This window comes from Humulus lupulus, chromosome X (genome assembly GCF_963169125.1).
Source record: "Humulus lupulus chromosome X, drHumLupu1.1, whole genome shotgun sequence".
In the NCBI taxonomy this organism is placed as follows: Eukaryota; Viridiplantae; Streptophyta; class Magnoliopsida; order Rosales; family Cannabaceae; genus Humulus; species Humulus lupulus.
In genome coordinates this window covers 185,623,151-185,639,514 of record NC_084802.1, presented here as the reverse complement: position 1 = coordinate 185,639,514, position 16,364 = coordinate 185,623,151, and the positions used below count along the sequence as shown (strand labels likewise).

General features: G+C 34.9%; 3 protein-coding genes and 1 long non-coding RNA gene across 6 annotated transcripts; 2 read left to right on the top strand and 2 right to left on the bottom strand.

The window, feature by feature from the left end:
• The first annotated feature begins 1,480 nt into the window (after window positions 1-1,480).
• Window positions 1,481-3,526, top strand: LOC133803171 (small nuclear ribonucleoprotein SmD3b). The gene is made up of 5 exons (XM_062241134.1): window positions 1,481-1,744; window positions 2,551-2,603; window positions 2,726-2,792; window positions 2,886-2,942; window positions 3,199-3,526. The coding sequence occupies exons 1-5, from the start codon at window positions 1,586-1,588 to the stop codon at window positions 3,256-3,258; spliced, it is 396 nt and encodes a 131-aa protein (XP_062097118.1). The 5' UTR covers window positions 1,481-1,585; the 3' UTR covers window positions 3,259-3,526.
• Window positions 3,527-5,236: 1,710 nt separating this feature from the next.
• On the bottom strand, window positions 5,237-10,692 carry LOC133804965 (BTB/POZ domain-containing protein At2g30600). Its single transcript, XM_062243064.1, has 12 exons — window positions 9,391-10,692; window positions 8,672-9,001; window positions 8,188-8,418; window positions 7,675-7,836; window positions 7,240-7,452; window positions 7,090-7,137; window positions 6,942-7,000; window positions 6,730-6,862; window positions 6,541-6,615; window positions 6,380-6,460; window positions 5,808-5,876; window positions 5,237-5,706 (listed from the first exon to the last, which is right to left on the bottom strand). The coding sequence occupies exons 1-12, from the start codon at window positions 10,216-10,218 to the stop codon at window positions 5,488-5,490; spliced, it is 2,448 nt and encodes an 815-aa protein (XP_062099048.1). The 5' UTR covers window positions 10,219-10,692; the 3' UTR covers window positions 5,237-5,487.
• Window positions 10,693-12,266: 1,574 nt separating this feature from the next.
• LOC133804043 (G2/mitotic-specific cyclin-2-like) lies at window positions 12,267-15,631 on the bottom strand. 3 transcript variants are annotated; one of them, XM_062242193.1, is made up of 12 exons: window positions 15,369-15,621; window positions 15,068-15,136; window positions 14,809-14,941; window positions 14,572-14,649; window positions 14,437-14,485; window positions 14,209-14,343; window positions 13,992-14,117; window positions 13,618-13,707; window positions 13,310-13,531; window positions 13,121-13,219; window positions 12,847-13,025; window positions 12,267-12,733 (listed from the first exon to the last, which is right to left on the bottom strand). In XM_062242193.1, exons 2-12 carry the CDS (start codon window positions 15,123-15,125, stop codon window positions 12,589-12,591), a joined length of 1,314 nt encoding a protein of 437 aa, XP_062098177.1. In that variant the 5' UTR covers window positions 15,126-15,136; window positions 15,369-15,621; the 3' UTR covers window positions 12,267-12,588. The 3 variants fall into 3 exon arrangements, with proteins under 3 accessions (XP_062098177.1, XP_062098176.1, XP_062098174.1); XM_062242192.1 differs by having other exon boundaries at window positions 13,121-13,531; window positions 14,809-14,930; window positions 15,069-15,136; window positions 15,369-15,631; XM_062242190.1 differs by having other exon boundaries at window positions 13,121-13,531; window positions 15,369-15,630.
• Window positions 12,906-13,637, top strand: LOC133804044 (uncharacterized). Its single transcript, XR_009878278.1, has 3 exons — window positions 12,906-13,041; window positions 13,132-13,237; window positions 13,401-13,637. It is a non-coding gene; the product is annotated as an uncharacterized LOC133804044 (long non-coding RNA).
• Window positions 15,632-16,364: the final 733 nt, after the last annotated feature.

Below are 16,364 nucleotides of genomic sequence, written 5' to 3'. Positions count from 1 at the left end.
ATGATTTTTTTTTTTTAAATTATTTTAGGCAGAATAATTCTAAGGCAATACTATCTTGTACATTTTCATAAAACCTAATATTTTATCATTAACAATAACGTTCTCTGATGTTCCTTTCCCACCAGTCTCCTTATTTTTCTTCCCCAATAACGACAGAGAATGATTTTTTTCAAGTGTTTTGGGTGTTGTATTTGAGATGTAATTATGACATTTAACTATAAATATGATTTTGTATTTGTATTTGAGATATGGTTATGAATTTTGAATTTGAAATTTAAGTTTAGATATAGGTTTGAATTTAAATTTTAACAAGCGGTAGCGGTCGAAAATTGTGCAAGAAGCTGCTATTTATTTGTTGCTTATTTTTACTCATAGTCGACGTCACTACGTCATGTGTAGGCCATTTCGCATCACTTATTTTAGTGTCAGTTGTTCGGTCGACGTCAAAAGCTTATAGGTGATGTGAAATAGTCTACATATGACGTATTGACGTCGACTATAAGTAATATATATATATATGCAATATATATATATTGCATATGTATTGATACTTTGTGTTTTATCGAAATACACATATTATATTTTCAATAATGCTAATCTGGTACTCTATAATTTAAAATTGTTCATATTTTTGTACCCTCGATTCAAATTTGAACAATAAAATTTTATCAATACCCTAAATTATATGTAATCAAGTAGTTACATTTGAATTTGAAACTCATATAATTGAGAACAGTTTAGTCATATTGATAAAATTTAAATCCAAGGTAACAAATGTGTGTGATTTCAAATTATAAGGTATGAGGTTAGTATTATTGAAAGCATAGGATATCAAGTATGTATTTCAATAAAACACAGGGTACCAAATGAGTATTTACCCAAAAAAAATTTGGTAGTCCCTCTGAAAATGAGACTATCGGTGCACATCTTGTGCTTTTAGCACTTTGATAGTTATAATCCAATCTATTTATATGATGATGTACATTGTAGTTATAACAGATATTCTACTAGTTTTCGGTATCAAAAATAGGATTTAGACAGTCTATTGCATGCATGCATGTATTTTTTTTTTATACTTGTATGAAACAGGCTGCTTACCCTACTTTTCAACACTATAAATTATTCAAAAATTTTAAAAAAATTGTAAGATGTCCTACTAACTACAATGTAAACCATCATATAAAAAAAATTGGAATTATAACTAAAGGTGTACCGAAAACTCACAGTAGTGCACCACATAATTTCCATATTTAAAATAAATACAGATCATCCTTGTTGTTTATTTAGTCATATGACGACATGTCGTTTTAAATGTTTAATAAGCTAAAACGACACATGGTGTATAAATTCGGAATATTTGAAGTCGTTTGCAAAAGAAAAACGACACGTCGTTTAAAATGACATTATAGTGGAAATGACAAAAAACACCCTGGGTGGAGATGCCGCCTATATTTTGGAGAAATAATTTTCCATCGACAGAGCAAGCTGCTAGTAGTACTGCAAGGTTTAGGTTAAAGGCTTAATTAGGGTTTTTGCAGAGAGAAACAAGGGAAAGAAGAAGAAGAAGAGCAGTGAAGTAGAAGCCATGAGCAGGAGTTTAGGAATACCAGTAAAGCTTCTCCACGAAGCCGCTGGGCACGTGGTGACGGTGGAGCTCAAGAGCGGTGAGCTCTACAGAGGAAGCATGATCGAGTGCGAGGATAACTGGAACTGTCAGCTCGAGAACATCACCTTCACTGCTAAGGTGATCAATTTTCTTATTCCTATTTCTTGTTTTCCTTTAGCATTTTCGATTTTCAGTGTATTTCCGCTCATCTTTTTAAGTCTCAACTCTTGCTTTTTTCGCGGTACTACGCAACGTTTATTCTGGATCTGGTGGTGTTTTAATTTTTAAAATTGGTGAAATTTATTGAAAACCCTAGAACAGGACCTTAATAAACCCTAGTTTCTGTAAATTTCGTGTATGTGTGTAAAAACAAACAAAAGTGCCCCTATTTGTTCTCGTGATTGTAACCCTGGTCAATTCTGTTTTCGTTGAAATAAGCAAGATATATGGAATGCAAGTTAAAAAGGTTGAATTTTGGGCTTTGGGTTGTGTGGATTGCTGGCCATAGATGAATCTCAATAGGTTGGGTTTAGGGCGTTTCCTTGACCTGGGACAGTAGTGCTTACTGCATAGCTCTTAAGCAGCCTCATTATAGTATTTAATCATTGCTTATTGTGTATTTCACAGAACTTTACAAGGGAGGTACTGGTTTCTTTAGACAGGAAATGGAATTTTGCCTATAATTGTCATATAAATACAATAGATTTTAAATTTGTTTAAAGAAAATTGCACTGGTATTTACACAAAGTGTTATATATTTACTCAAGTAATAGTAATTTGAGAGGACTAGTAGAGAACAGCAACTCATTTAGGCGTATAGGTGGTTGGATTGTTTGAGGCATTCCTTCCATTTGAATTAAGTATTTTTGTCATTATGGAAGATAGAGCACTTTTAACCATCTACTTTTCTCTAACATTGCTCGGTTTTGTTTACTTGCACTCAGGATGGGAAGGTCTCGCAGCTTGAACATGTTTTTATAAGAGGCAGCAAAGTTAGGTATATAAGTTACTATTTTTCGAACAGTAATATTTATCAATTTATCGATACACCCATTTTTGCCAATGTTGTTTTTTATTGCAGCTTTTTACCTTTATAAATATGATATGAATCTTTTACAGGTTTATGGTGATACCAGACATGCTAAAGAATGCTCCAATGTTCAAGCGTCTAGATGCTAAAATCAAGGTTTCATTTTCATGGCTTTTCTTTTAATGATTATGTTGTTATTTTCTACCTGTTTTGTTTGTTCTGACCTAATGTTCTTTGATCCATTTGAAGGGTAAGGGCGCATCACTTGGAGTCGGAAGGGGTAGAGCTGTAGCAATGCGGGCTAAAGTAAGTTTTCCCAATTCCAAAATGTCTTAAACCGCCATTTCTAGACACAAACAGCAGAAAAATATGAAATTTAAAAGTGCTGACTGTAATATTGACATCTCACCTCATACTGTGCAAGAATAAACACAAAACAAAATGCAGATTCAGATGGTTTGCTGCCTGGACACCCTACCATGGATGCTTGATTTTAGTTTATAATTCGTCATATCAAAAAATTATATGTTAACCTGTGTGGATATTGTTTATTATTGTTCAGGCTCAAGCTGCAGGGCGAGGAGCAGCTGGTAGAGGCGCTGTACCACCTGTACGGAGGTAAAAATCCTCGCCGGAGTATGCATGCCTTAAGTTAACGATATGTCCACTGGTACCGTAGTATGTGTTGCCTTCAGCTAAGGATCTGTCTTTTGGTACCATCAGAATTTGGTGTAAAAGTTTAGTGTTAGTTTGCTTGGGAAGAGGGAAGGAAAGTAGTAGTATAAATCTAATCAATCGAAATCGTGACAGGCTGCTCTCTATTTATATTCATGTTTTGGATGGTAAATGTTTTTTGACTGTTGAATGTATCTGGCTTTTCAGTATGCGAATTCTTCGTCTCATTGCCACTATTTAATTCACTTTGCCCATATATACTTTATTAGGTACATCGTGCCTCATATTTTGCAGCAAGCTCGTTAATATTCAACTCAAAAACATAAATAATCCCTCTATTTGTGTTTAATAGAGTCACCAACATGTTAAAATTTCTCAGAATGAGACCATTATCAAACCTTCAAATCAGCCAATGATCAACAGCACCACCAACTATTAGGCTTGCTCAATAGTTCAATTAGGCTTCGTGGGCCTTAGTTGCTTCCGTGTTTGGTTGGTAGGAAAACTTTTTCAAAAGGGAAATTTCAAGTTATATTTAGTGAAATTTTTTAAAATGCCATCTTTATCAAATATATGATCATTTTAATTTTTTTTAAGATAAAAATACCTCTAATATTCAAACACTAATTTTCTTTCTTAATCCAAACTTTTTTGTTCTAACATCTCTTATTTTCTCACTCTCTCTAACATTCCAATCTTGTAGATCTCGAAAAAATACCAAAATTAAAAAAAAACATCGTTTTGGACAAAAATCAAGTTTTTATGATTGCATCGAAATTTCATCGATTTTGCATCGAAGTACTATCGATTTGGTATCGAAACACCATAAATTTGGTATCGAAACACCATCGATTTTGCATCGAAAAGTCATCGTTTTGGCAAAAAAACAAGTTTTTATGATTGCATCACAAGAGCATCGAAACACCATCAATTTTTCAGTGAAATTGCAACGAAACACCATAAAAAAATATCTAAATTGCATCGAAACGATGCTTTTTGATGCAAAATCGATACAATTTCGATGCTCTTACGATGCAATCATGAAACTTATTTTTGACAAAAACAATGCTTTTTCGATGCAAAATCGATGATGTTTCGATGTTCTTGCGATGCAAACATGAAAACTTGTTTTTCGCCAAAACGATGATTTTTCGATGCAAAATCGATGGTGTTTCGATGCAAAATCGACGGTGCATTGATACCGTTACGATGCAATCATGAAAACTTGATTTTTTGCCAAAACTATGCTTTTTCGATGCAAAATCGATGGTGTTTCGATGCAATCATAAAAACTTGTTTTTTTGGGCAAAACAAGGTTTTTTCAATGTAAAATTGATTGTGTTTCAATGCAAAATCGATAGTACATCGATGATATTTCGATGCTGTTGAAAGCGATGCTTTTTCGATGCAATTTCAATGCAAAATCGAAGCTCCATACTGAAATTTGACGAAAACTTTAGAAGTTCATATTTTTTCACTCAAATGTCTGTTTTAGATGTTTTTTTTTTTAATTTTGGTAGTTTTTTTAGATCTACAATATTAGAATGAAAGAGAGTGAGAAAGTGAGAGAATGAGATACATTAGAGAGAGAGCGTTTGGATTGAGAAAGAAAATGAGTGTTTGAATATTTAATGATATTTTTGTCTAAATAATTAAAATTGTCATATATTTGAGATAACTTAAGTTAGTATATTAAAAAATTATACTAAATTATAATGCATATAACATTACATTTCCCTACAGCTAGTAAATTTAAAAGGGATCGTGTGTCGTCCAATGCTAATCTCATTTTCATTACAGTTATACATTAAAATCACTTATCATTAAACACCATCTTTTTCCTCTCTAAGAGCCCAAATCTGCTTGCTCACTCTTTGCTATTGCTATAGCAGTAAACACTGGACAGTGAAAAAAACAAACAAACAAACTCTAAAACCTTAACAGGTGCTTTCCATTTGATAGGCGAAACTTTTGAGCCTCTACGTACTTGGTGCCTCACATTCACTATTGTGGTAAGAGAAATTATTACAAACTGCCTTGGGTTTTTCATTTCACGATAGGAAGAAGAGTTGCCTGTTAATTTCATTAACATAGGAAAAAAAAAAAAAAAAAAAACTAGTCCAAATCAACATGTACGGTAGACGATAATACAAGGAAAACATGCGTTAAGAAGTTACTAATGAAAAAAGCCATAGAGCTCCAAAAAGCAAATGCAAATATTAAAGGGGTTGGATACATCCGTAGTAGGACCAGTTAGAACAACCCTAAAGAACCTAAATGGGCGCAGAGCATTTGGTCCTACTATGGGCCACGATGCAAACTGCCCTGGCTTGCATACTGTTTGATCATTTTCATGTACTCTCAAATTGGTCCATGTTTTTCCATCCAGAGACCCCTGCAAGTAACACAAAAGTACATGTTCAGTGGGTATAAAATGTCAACATTACTCTAGTTTTACCATAAGAAAATTGAGAAAAAAAAAATAGCCATCTTTACCTGTAGATTCCAATATCTAATGTAAGCCCTGGATCCGTCTTGCCTTAAGGTGTAGTAGTTGCACATAAGCTGTACCGATTACGTCAAGACGTTTATCATAAATCTTTAAAGTTTTAGGGGACGATTGGTATAGAGGAATCTTAGCGTGAGAATAGAAATCTCAAAACATGATGTTATGGACTCACTTCACACATAATTAAATGGATTAATGATATGTGCACTCAAAATATGCACTTAAACATTACATACACTAATGTGTCAGTTTAGCCTTGCCAGTCACATGTATTAAAACCGGGACCCACTGTTTTAAAAAGTAGTGTCTTGCATATTTTGTCATTACGCACTTAAATATAAATGTTAAAAAAAAAGACAAATTATAACATTATCTCGTGCAACGAAATTGTTTCACATGTACATAAATCTAATGCAAGATTTCCATGCACAGCTAAATGCTATTTTACATGATTCCAGACAATCATATAACCTTCTTCAACTTTTTCATTAATAAAAGAACTTTGAATTCTTGGTACCAAATGGCTACTTGAAATCAAAATTGATAATAGAAAACAAACCTGATGGTTGTGGCCGATGTCAACCATCCACCATGCGCTACTGTGGCCATCTTCTAGCCTTGGTCCAGCAAAAGATGTTCCCTGCAGTGACCATAACTTGTTTGTCAACTGTTTAATGACGCTCGCATCGTTCAATTCTTACAAATTCTGGATTTTCATACCTGGTAAGTTCTAGAGGCCAAAACTTTGGAGTCAGTGAATCTTGAAGCAGGACTGCTAGCCGTAATTGTGATTCTCTGAAACAAACAACTTAAAAACGATTAGGAACCATAATATATAATGATCCCTTGGTCTATAAATAGCTTTGGAAAAAAAGAAATGAAAAAAGGAAGTTAATGACAATGTATTACTTTTGCAAGAACAGGATTAAACCACTGATGTTGCCCGTATGATGTCCCCGCGAAGTAAAGAACTCCATTACTATCACCATCACATAAGTACTGAAGCTCCTTATAACTAGATCTCCTAAGTTGAAATCTAACACTACAAAAGTGAGAGATTATGTTAGAGAAAGGCCACTCTAAATATGTTCTATAATTCTGTTTGAAATCCATGAACTTACTTTTGCTCAAATTCAGGCCCGGAGAATCCATGTTCAACATAGCTGATGGCCTCCTTCACCTGCAGAATCAATAGAATTTTCTTTGATGCATTGAAATAAACAGATTCAAAAAGATTGTCCTGATAAAGAGCAAAGGTTTTCAACTCACAAGGAAATCGAAAGTAGGAATGCGCCTGCTGATGTTGCTCTTCTCCAACTGCACCATCATACGATGAAATCAACCAACCGAGGGAATGCATGCCTCTAACAAGTATGGTAAGAAAGTCATAATAACTTGTTGTATCATAGCTGTACTTACATTCTTAAGCAAGACAAGAGGCATGATTGGAAACCGCACAAAAGATAAGAAGTCGAAAACTGACTGCAGTCTCTCCATGAAGAGAAGTTCAGGCGTCGAATACGCCATCAGTTCATCTACCACCTCCCACCCATATACGCTCTTCGCTTTCATACCCCACATTAAGATTGCATCAAGAACTTTTTCTTCAGATGTTACAGTCAAATCTGGATGCTGCAAGTGGAAGACCATAACATACTATAAGACTGAAACGAGGAGAGAGAATTTTCAGACTCTTTTCTTTCTATTTGTCTGCTTGAACTCCATTGCTCCACATTCGTACTGTATCTTCACACTGTTCTTCCTTTTCCATTTATTTTAGAGGTTTATTTAACAATTTCTAGTGTGATCTGTTATAGCCTGGAGCTTCTGGAAACTTGAAAATAGTGGACCTACCCGTATAATATTGCTAAAATTCGCCTCTTCTAAGAAGATGAAGTCAGTGCTTGCGGTTGTACAATAGTCAAAGTGCATGGAAAAGTTCCTCTCGCATGTTTCTTCGATAAGTTTACATGAGGAAATTGATGAAACCGCCTGGAGTATTGGACTTACTGTGTCCTGCAACAAAGTTCAAAGGTTAGCCTTATATGTACCACTCCAATTACTTTGCCAAAACTGTCTTCTTCCACGTCCATAAAAGTTGTGCATAATACAAAAATTCCAGTAGTATGATCTTCTTCCACTACGAGAACTCCATTCATTCCTGCATTTAATATGTACACGAGAAGTATCAATATTTCGTTGTTCATTATTTCAAATGGATCTTGTTTTGTTTTCAGAAGTCCCAAACCGCAGGCCACTTCTCCCTTCTTTAAATTCTAGTCAAACAAGCAGCTTTGTGTTAAAGACAAGAAAGTATTATCACATCTAAAATTGGACTGGATGGCATGATGAGGACAGCAAAACTACCTCCGAAAGGCATTCTAAAAATGTTTTGCAGCATTCTTGATGGAGGAGAGTGACTCCAAATTGATCAGATAATAATAACATTTGCAGTAACAAGGCACCAGATTCCATGGTGATTTCCAAATTGAGTTCCCCATTATACATGAAATCGAGCATACCCTTGAACGCTTCGGGGGATACATCTCTTAAAAGAACCTTTGAGGAATTGGTTTCACTCATTCCATTTGTGAACATCTGCCATTTTACAGCAGCAAATCAAATTAAGTGTATTATAACCTATCTCAGGAAGTATAATCATATCTTTTTGCATCACTCCATGAAAGTAACATAAAGTCCTTTTGCGTATGCATAAGTTTAATATTGGAAGATAAGTATGTTTTTTTCTGAAAAGTTTAAGTGAAATAGAAACCAGAAACTTCATTCTAAAATTCCCTAATATCCACACACTGAGAAACACAAGGTACAACAAATAATATATTAAGCTCACCTTTGCAAATGGAACACTCCATAAACTGAGAATAATTTTATGTGGCTGGGAAACAAGGCCGCCTCCTTCAATATATATGTTTACATCACTGTACTCTCCAGTTGAATGCAGCTGTTTAAGCCTCTGCCTATCCACAGGAAGTCCAAAAGGGAAGGCTCTGTAGCAATGTGGTGAAGTGCTTGGATATGATAATTCCACTCTCTTGCCCGAATCAAATGACTTTTCATTTATTTTAAACTGTTCCATGATCTCCTCACATTGCTTTACCAATGTCATTACTTCAAATTGCAGGCTTAGAATCATCAGCGAAGCAAGTTGGGACTCTAGAATCTACAACAAGGTACACCAAGCCCTATTAGTTTCTTAAATATCAAGAGCAGAATGACCAACCAAGTATGATGAGTTTCAAAAAAAAAAAAAAAAAAAAAAAAACCAAGTTCCCTGCCTAACCCTACAATATTTGGGACCAAAAAATTATATCAATTGCTATGTAGGTACCCAGAGGGACTCGAACCTCAGACGTTGTGGGAGCAAACCACATGTCTAACAGTTTGAGCTACCCCTGTATGGTTAAGAATGATAAGTTTCAAATGCATGCCACTTAACACCTATGCCCGAGTGAATTAATATTTCAAATGCTACTCTATGAAAATTTGCCTTACTTGAAGTAAAATGAGCTAAGGAACTAAACTCTGTATTATTCAAAGAAAAATGTGTACCTGGGTCCGGCCTTTGTAGATGTATTCAAGGAGAGAGTGCAGAACAGAATAGGTTACCCCCTTAAGGTCTATCACACCATCAGGTGAAGTTAAAGGAAAATTACCAGAAGATGCCAAGATAACCTTGTGAGCAGGAACAGGCCTTTCCTCCATACCAACAATGAATGAGACATCAGACAGGTCCCAACTCTCCAAAAAGTTTTGAAGGCCCCATTTATCATAAGCTGAGAGCTCATCTTCCAACTCTTCCTGGCCACACTCCTCATGTATATAGTCACCACCACCACCACCACCATAACCCACATCCACATGTTTCCACAAAGATAAATGGTTTTGCATTAATGGCAATACAATGACATTCCTATAACCAACATGTTTATCCCAGCTACTCAGCCCCACATAACGAACACTACAATTGGGGTTAGTGTCTAACCATTGAAACACAATATTCTGAAAAGGGTATCTACCTTTACCAATACTAATCAACCCATCATAAATACTAATCCAATAGCTCTGAAAAGCAGAAGAACATAACCCAACTCCCTCCACATCAACAACAGATTTCCCATCCACCTCAATCTTCAACCGCCTATTCCTATGACTACCCAATATAACAGTATAATGAGGACTGTTATCTCTTTTGTAATGATAATGTTGACTTCCCACATTCTCCCGGAACACCAGTGTGACATCATTGCGAGCAAAAGCTTCAAAAGCCACACAACCACGGCCAGCTTCCCTGAATTTCAAGTCCTTTGGCCAAGCACACTCAAAGGGTGGCACTGTTAGAAACTCACCCTCTTTCTTCTCTTCCATCTTCATCATCATCTCTCTCTCTTGCTGCTAGTACAACAAGCCCAAGTTGTCACCCTCTTAAAACCTATCCAGTACTTCTGCCACTACTACTACTACTACTACTACTTCTGCTACCACCACACCCTGAAAGAGACACCAAAAAAATATCGAGCAAGATTCCTTTAATCAAAACAAAAAAACATGTTTCACTAATGAAACAAGTAGCTCTTTAAATCGTGCAAGTTGCACAAAACCATAGAAACACATAAACGAGTTTTATATATAAAAATATAGGTATATCAACAATGATGAAATTATAAGAAAGAAACAAAAGGAAAAAAAAAGAAGAAGTTACGGGCTGAATAGAAAGAAAATCACGAGCCATGACCGATCAAACATCTCTATCAAAGAGGGAATAACTTAGAAGAACTTGCTAGAAGAAGACAAGGTTTCACAACTCACAACTTGACACGAAAATCTGAAACCACTACAATCCATAAAAATCAACCTGAAAATCACATCAATCCTACACCACAATCTTATCCGGTAAAGACCCAAAAAAAAAGATCTTAATGAAACCTCATCCCATGTCAACTTCATCTGACTCATTTCATATTAGGATGATGGCGTCAAAAATCAATAAAAATGAAAATTTTCATGGTACCTGAGAAAACTTTCATGGGACCCACTCAGGTTGGACCCATGTTCATCAAAACTAGATATTTTTGAAAATTTGAAGCCAATCTGATAGCAAAAGGGACAGAGAGTGAAACAAACAGTAACCACTATTTGCTTTATTTTATTTTATCAAGAAAATAAATATTATTATTAAGGAGAATCTTTATTATTTTATTAATTAAATTTACATGGCTAAAACAGTCGGAAAGTGGTGGTGGCACGTGTTGATGAACGACACAGCTGACAACTGGCGGCGGAGTATAGATTCCTTGACAGCTGTCCAATCTTTGGTCGGCCATTAAACACGTCAGAAACGACAGTTCCTTAAAACGACATCGTTCTTCTTGTATTAATAGGATAAGTTTGTTTTGTTAACGATAATCAAAATATTAGGAAGTTGAATTATAATAATAATAATAATAATAACTTATGAAATCATTTTTTTCAATAATTTTAAAATTACTGTTGAGCGTGTTGCATAGGATGTCAAATGTGTCTTGTCATTTTATAAAGAATTACGAGAAGGTTATATATATCATTAGTTTTAATATACCTAATATTTAGGTATGTAATGGTTTTATTATTAAGATTTATGCACTTTTTCTTGTGACTAAATAGTTGCTGTCAATGAAGCATTAAGCTGGATCAAAACCAATTTCTGGACTAATGTCGAAGTGGAGTCCGATTGCTTAATTGCTGTACAAGCAATAAGGAATTCTTCAGTCCTGTATTCCTACTTTGGGCGACTCATAACAGATTGTAGATGTTTGTTGTCTGAGTTAAAATCACAGTTTGTTTCCATTAAATTTGTAAAACGGTCTGATAACACCGTCGCTCACTATTTAGCGAGGACCACGTGTGTAGCTTCTGATCGTCATTTGTTTGCTTCTCATATTCCTACTAAGTTTCAGTCTGTATTATTGAATGATTTGAAGTATTAATGAAGTTTTACTTTTCTGGGCAAAAAAAAATATATAGTTGCTGTCAATTTATCACCGGTGTATTTTTTAATCAATGAAATTTTGTTTAGTTATAATAATTTTTTATTTACAATAATTATGTTTATTATATTATCTCATTCACCATAATATTCGTCAACATTTGTATTACTTGTTTTATCGAAATACAGATTTCATACTTTATATTTTCAATAATATTCTTCTATTATCTTGTAATTTAAAATCTTATATAGATTTTAAATTTAAATTTAATTATTTAATTATACTGCTACGAAAATCCAATGTGTGGCCACATAGCTTTCTTGCTTTACAAGGAACCAATCATTTCTCTTTTTTAGCATTCTCTTATTTTGTTATTTGCCAAATAAATTTTATTAACAATTTACTAATATAAAATATTTGAAATAAGTAGTCAAAGAAGTTATTTTAGCTCTGAGAACAAAGAATATCAAAGTCCCCATCCAATTATTTTCATAGAAAACTCCCAAGCAAGGGTGAATTTATGACACATTCTCTCCCTCTCACTCCTCAAATTCTTACAAGACACAAAAGAGAGAGAGAGAGAGAGACTCTTTTACACCAAAAGATACACAGTTATCAAACTTAGTCTTTCCAAAAAAAAAAGTCAAAAAAAGGCTCCCGAGCAAGGGAAACTTATGTTGGCCTTTTAATTATATATACCCCAACACCCAAAACCATTTAGCATCATAGTTAAGAAAGAGAGAGTCAAGTTAGAGTAGAGTCATCACTTCTTTCTTCATCATCATCATCTCAAACCCTCCAATATGAATTCAGCTGGTACCACTTTTGCCGCATAGCCAAATCTAGATGTATTGTACTTCCTTTGAACCCCTGTGAGCTTCCCTGTTCCAGCTTTCTGATGGAAAGTAACCATCATCCTTGAGCATTCTCTGCAACCCACCAAAAAACACAAAATTCACCCATCATTGAAATGAAGATCATACAATAACTGTTTCAATCCAAAGTAAAATGCGTTGTTGGAATTATGAAAAAATCCACTCACAAGAGCTGCTCCTGGGAATAGCCGCTGTGACACTCACTCGTTGCACTCCATTGCTTAAAGCCGCATATGGCACATTGAGCTGTGTAAATTGCAGCAGCAGCTAACAAAGAAGGGGGAAACTTGAGCATTGGATACTCTACCAGGCACAATTCTATCATGAAGAATGATAGAAGCTCAAGCTGAATCAATGTCATGGTATACACTGTTGTTAGAATTATGGCGAATTTAATGAAATTTTGACTCATACTGTTGTCGTGGTATAATCTTGACATACCTTCTTGTCAGATTGAGCAGCTTTGAGAAATCTTCTCATAAACACATATGGCGTGGGAACTGATAGATTGAATTGCAAAGTATTGATCATTAGCTTCTCCTGCAAGCATATATTACAGTAAGCTCGCTGAGAAAATGTACGGATAAATGAAACTGTGAATATGATATTATTTCTTCCATTAAAATTTACCATGTCAAGCACTTCTTTTCTGCTGTAAGCCTTGTCAGAAATCAGAATGAGATCCTCAACAACAGGAACTGAAACTTCTTCGTATTTGCAGGCTAGAAGTAGGGCCGTAACCCCAACCAACTGAAGTTTCTTCCTTGGCACAGAATGAACGGCTAAAAATCTATCAATCAAGTTGACCGTAAGATACAATGTCTCATCCATTAATTCAAACTTGTAGTGGACCTGTAATTTGCACTAAATGGTCAGAGAATCCATTGAAGAGGAATTCGTTGGATATAATAACATCATGAAAGCAGCAATTTAAGTACCTCTATTAGCCAGTCAATCAGAATTCCTCTCATCTTCTCATTTATATCTGGTTGGTTTTCCATATAGCTGGCTGATACACAGCTAGAATTCTGAGAATCAAATAAATCAATTTTAGTTACTTGTATTTGCAAACGATTAATAAAATGTTATAAATAGCAGTCATTCACCAACCAAACTAACAAGAAATTAAACTTAATTTATTTGGAGCTACTAAGAGAAGGTCACATACAAACCAGTGATAATTGTTTCAATAGTACCACATCAACCAGAAAACACTTAACAACTACAAGTTAAACAGATTAAAAAGTACTAAAAGAAAAGGTTAGAATTTAAAAGTACACTTAACAATAATGAAAAGAAGATTTATATATACCTCAACTTTCTTGTAATAGGCATATATCTCATCAATGTATTCTGATACTGCTAGAGGATTCGTCTTATCGCAGCTGTCTATGTCTATGACAAGCTCATCAGACATATCTTCCATTTCAACTTCCTCCTGAAACAAAATGAATCACAATTATTATACACAACAGCAAAACTCACCACTATTTCTCAAAAGAATATTGATAGATAAAAAAAGTAACTACCATCTCATCAGTTTCCTCCAAAATTGATTCCGTATGATGCACAAACATGGGTACAGGAAAGTCAGTCTTGTAGTCTTCCACATCTATTAATGCACAATCTTCAGAATCCCTTATGTTTGAGCCTAATTGAACATCCTGTGAGGACATTCAAAGATAAATCATCAAACAAACAGAATTACATATAATTATAAACCAAGAAGTTATCCACTAAACAAAACAAGATGGTACCTTTGATAACTGAGCCTGCTGATTGTTAGCCAGCTGAGCAGCAAACTTCCTAAGCAAACAATAAGCAATTAAACTTTAAGTTCATATATATTTATAATATATATAAGTGTGAAACAAAAAGATAAAACATCCAACCTAGTAATTCGTCGGTTCAAAGGAATAGGAGGATTTTTATCATTGACAGAATGCGTTGGGGGATATATAACCTTATTTCTGGGAAAGTGTAGAAAAACAAATCAAAATCAGCTAAAAAAATATGTAAAAGAGTTCAATTCTAATGTGTGCAATCCAATACCACTACTAAACCCACTTGATTATTGTCTTTCATTTCTAAAATACTCAAAAGGGAGTGAGAGACAATAGAGTTCCTACTCTGAACAGCCTCTTTTGTTAACTGCACAAGGGCACCCAGGAGCTTCAGTGACATTACGGTCTATGTCGCTCAACGCTCTCCTGTTCTGACCCATGCCCGTCACAAATTTCCCACCTCCGCCGAGTAAACCCCCTTTAATCCATAAAATTAACAAAAATTAGCCATCAAATTAGGGGGTTTAGTAGCACAAGCTTACTGGGTCAAACCAGATTCGTTACATCTATACAGATGTGACTCGGCAATGTCTAATTTGATTACCTTGCAGATTAGCCGCCGCCCCAATAACCCCCAAATTGTTCTCGTCTGATCCAGACATTGTTTTTTAATCTACAGACGAGGAAAAATAGCTTATAAGAATCAAAATGTGCATGTACACGCAGATTGGTATAAGTAACCATAGAACACCCCATCCCAAACGAAATCAAGTAACCATAGAAAATCGAACTCGGAAAAAGCAAAAGAACTAATCAATAACAAAGCAGGGGAAAGCAACCCAAGCCCAGATTTTAAAATTAAAAATTACTCATCAAACAAAAGAAAGAACTCCATGAATTTAAACCTGATCGAAGTTCCAGACAGATTATTAGAGTGTTAGCCCTCTTGAAACCGCGATCGAATCAGAGAGTTAGAGAGAGATCGATTGATCAGAAAAACTCCATGAAAAGTAGGAGCGATCTCTCTCTATAATGGCGGAGAATAGAGTGAAAACTTGGATTTGTCTCGCTCGGAATGAACGAAAGGGAGAAGAAAAAGTAAAGGGAGAGAAGGAGGTCGAGATTAGAACAAGAACGGCGGATTTATGTCCGCAGATGCTCATCCAAATATTTGAAAACTAACGGCTACTAAATATTCACCGTCAGATCTATTCAATCCTGACCGTCAGATTTACCCATACTCAAATTGAAAAGGGAAAATTTCATGTACTATGCATCATAATATACTCTAATTATTTTCTATATGCCAATATAATCAAGTATCCCTAAATTATACCATTTTGTAAATTTTGGACACAATTGTACCTTCCATTAACAACCTCTCTTTCTAAAACTATCACTCAACCCCTCTTTCATTCTCTACCCGGATGGCACCCCAACCATTGCCCCACGACGGTAGAGCACCATCATTCCAAGCTATCACTGTCATTAACGTCGCCTCTCCATTGGCGATGATACCTTCCATTATCATTGAAGCACCTTCTTAAATCTCCATCTCTTTATATTATTTATTTTTTATGTTTTAATGATTCAAAATGTGATCCAAAATTTAAACTTAAGAAAATATTGACTTAAGACACTAATTTATAGATTTCAAACACTTTTTTACAAGATTTTTTAGTTTTATTTGTGTTTTTTTTTTTATCTAGAACTTTGAAAATTTGTATAAAAATGATGTCTAATGGTGTCTAACGATGCTCATGTGATGGTGCCTTGAAAAGATGGTTTTTTGGCCATAAACGATTCCTAACGATGTTGATATGATGATGTCTTGAAAACATAGTTTTTAGGCAAAAAACGATGTCTAACGATACTAATAAGATGCCAGTGCGATGGTGTAT

Bases quoted from the DNA above. Each gene is read 5' to 3' on its own strand.
- LOC133803171 (XM_062241134.1), top strand. From the start codon at position 1,586: ATGAGCAGGAGTTTAGGAATACCAGTAAAGCTTCTCCACGAAGCCGCT. The intron at 2,604-2,725 runs GTATATAAGTTA...AATCTTTTACAG, and splicing joins ATAAGAGGCAGCAAAGTTAG to GTTTATGGTGATACCAGACA. The intron at 2,943-3,198 runs GTAAGTTTTCCC...ATTATTGTTCAG, and splicing joins CTGTAGCAATGCGGGCTAAA to GCTCAAGCTGCAGGGCGAGG.
- LOC133804965 (XM_062243064.1), bottom strand. From the start codon at position 10,218: ATGATGATGAAGATGGAAGAGAAGAAAGAGGGTGAGTTTCTAACAGTG. The intron at 7,001-7,089 runs GTGAGTTGAAAA...TTGATTCTGCAG, and splicing joins TTCCTACTTTCGATTTCCTT to GTGAAGGAGGCCATCAGCTA. The intron at 5,707-5,807 runs GTAAAGATGGCT...TGTTACTTGCAG, and splicing joins TTAGATATTGGAATCTACAG to GGGTCTCTGGATGGAAAAAC.
- LOC133804043 (XM_062242190.1), bottom strand. From the start codon at position 15,125: ATGTCTGGATCAGACGAGAACAATTTGGGGGTTATTGGGGCGGCGGCT. The intron at 14,942-15,067 runs GTAATCAAATTA...TATGGATTAAAG, and splicing joins GGCGGCGGCTAATCTGCAAG to GGGGTTTACTCGGCGGAGGT. The intron at 14,344-14,436 runs GTACCATCTTGT...ATGTCCTCACAG, and splicing joins AGCAGGCTCAGTTATCAAAG to GATGTTCAATTAGGCTCAAA.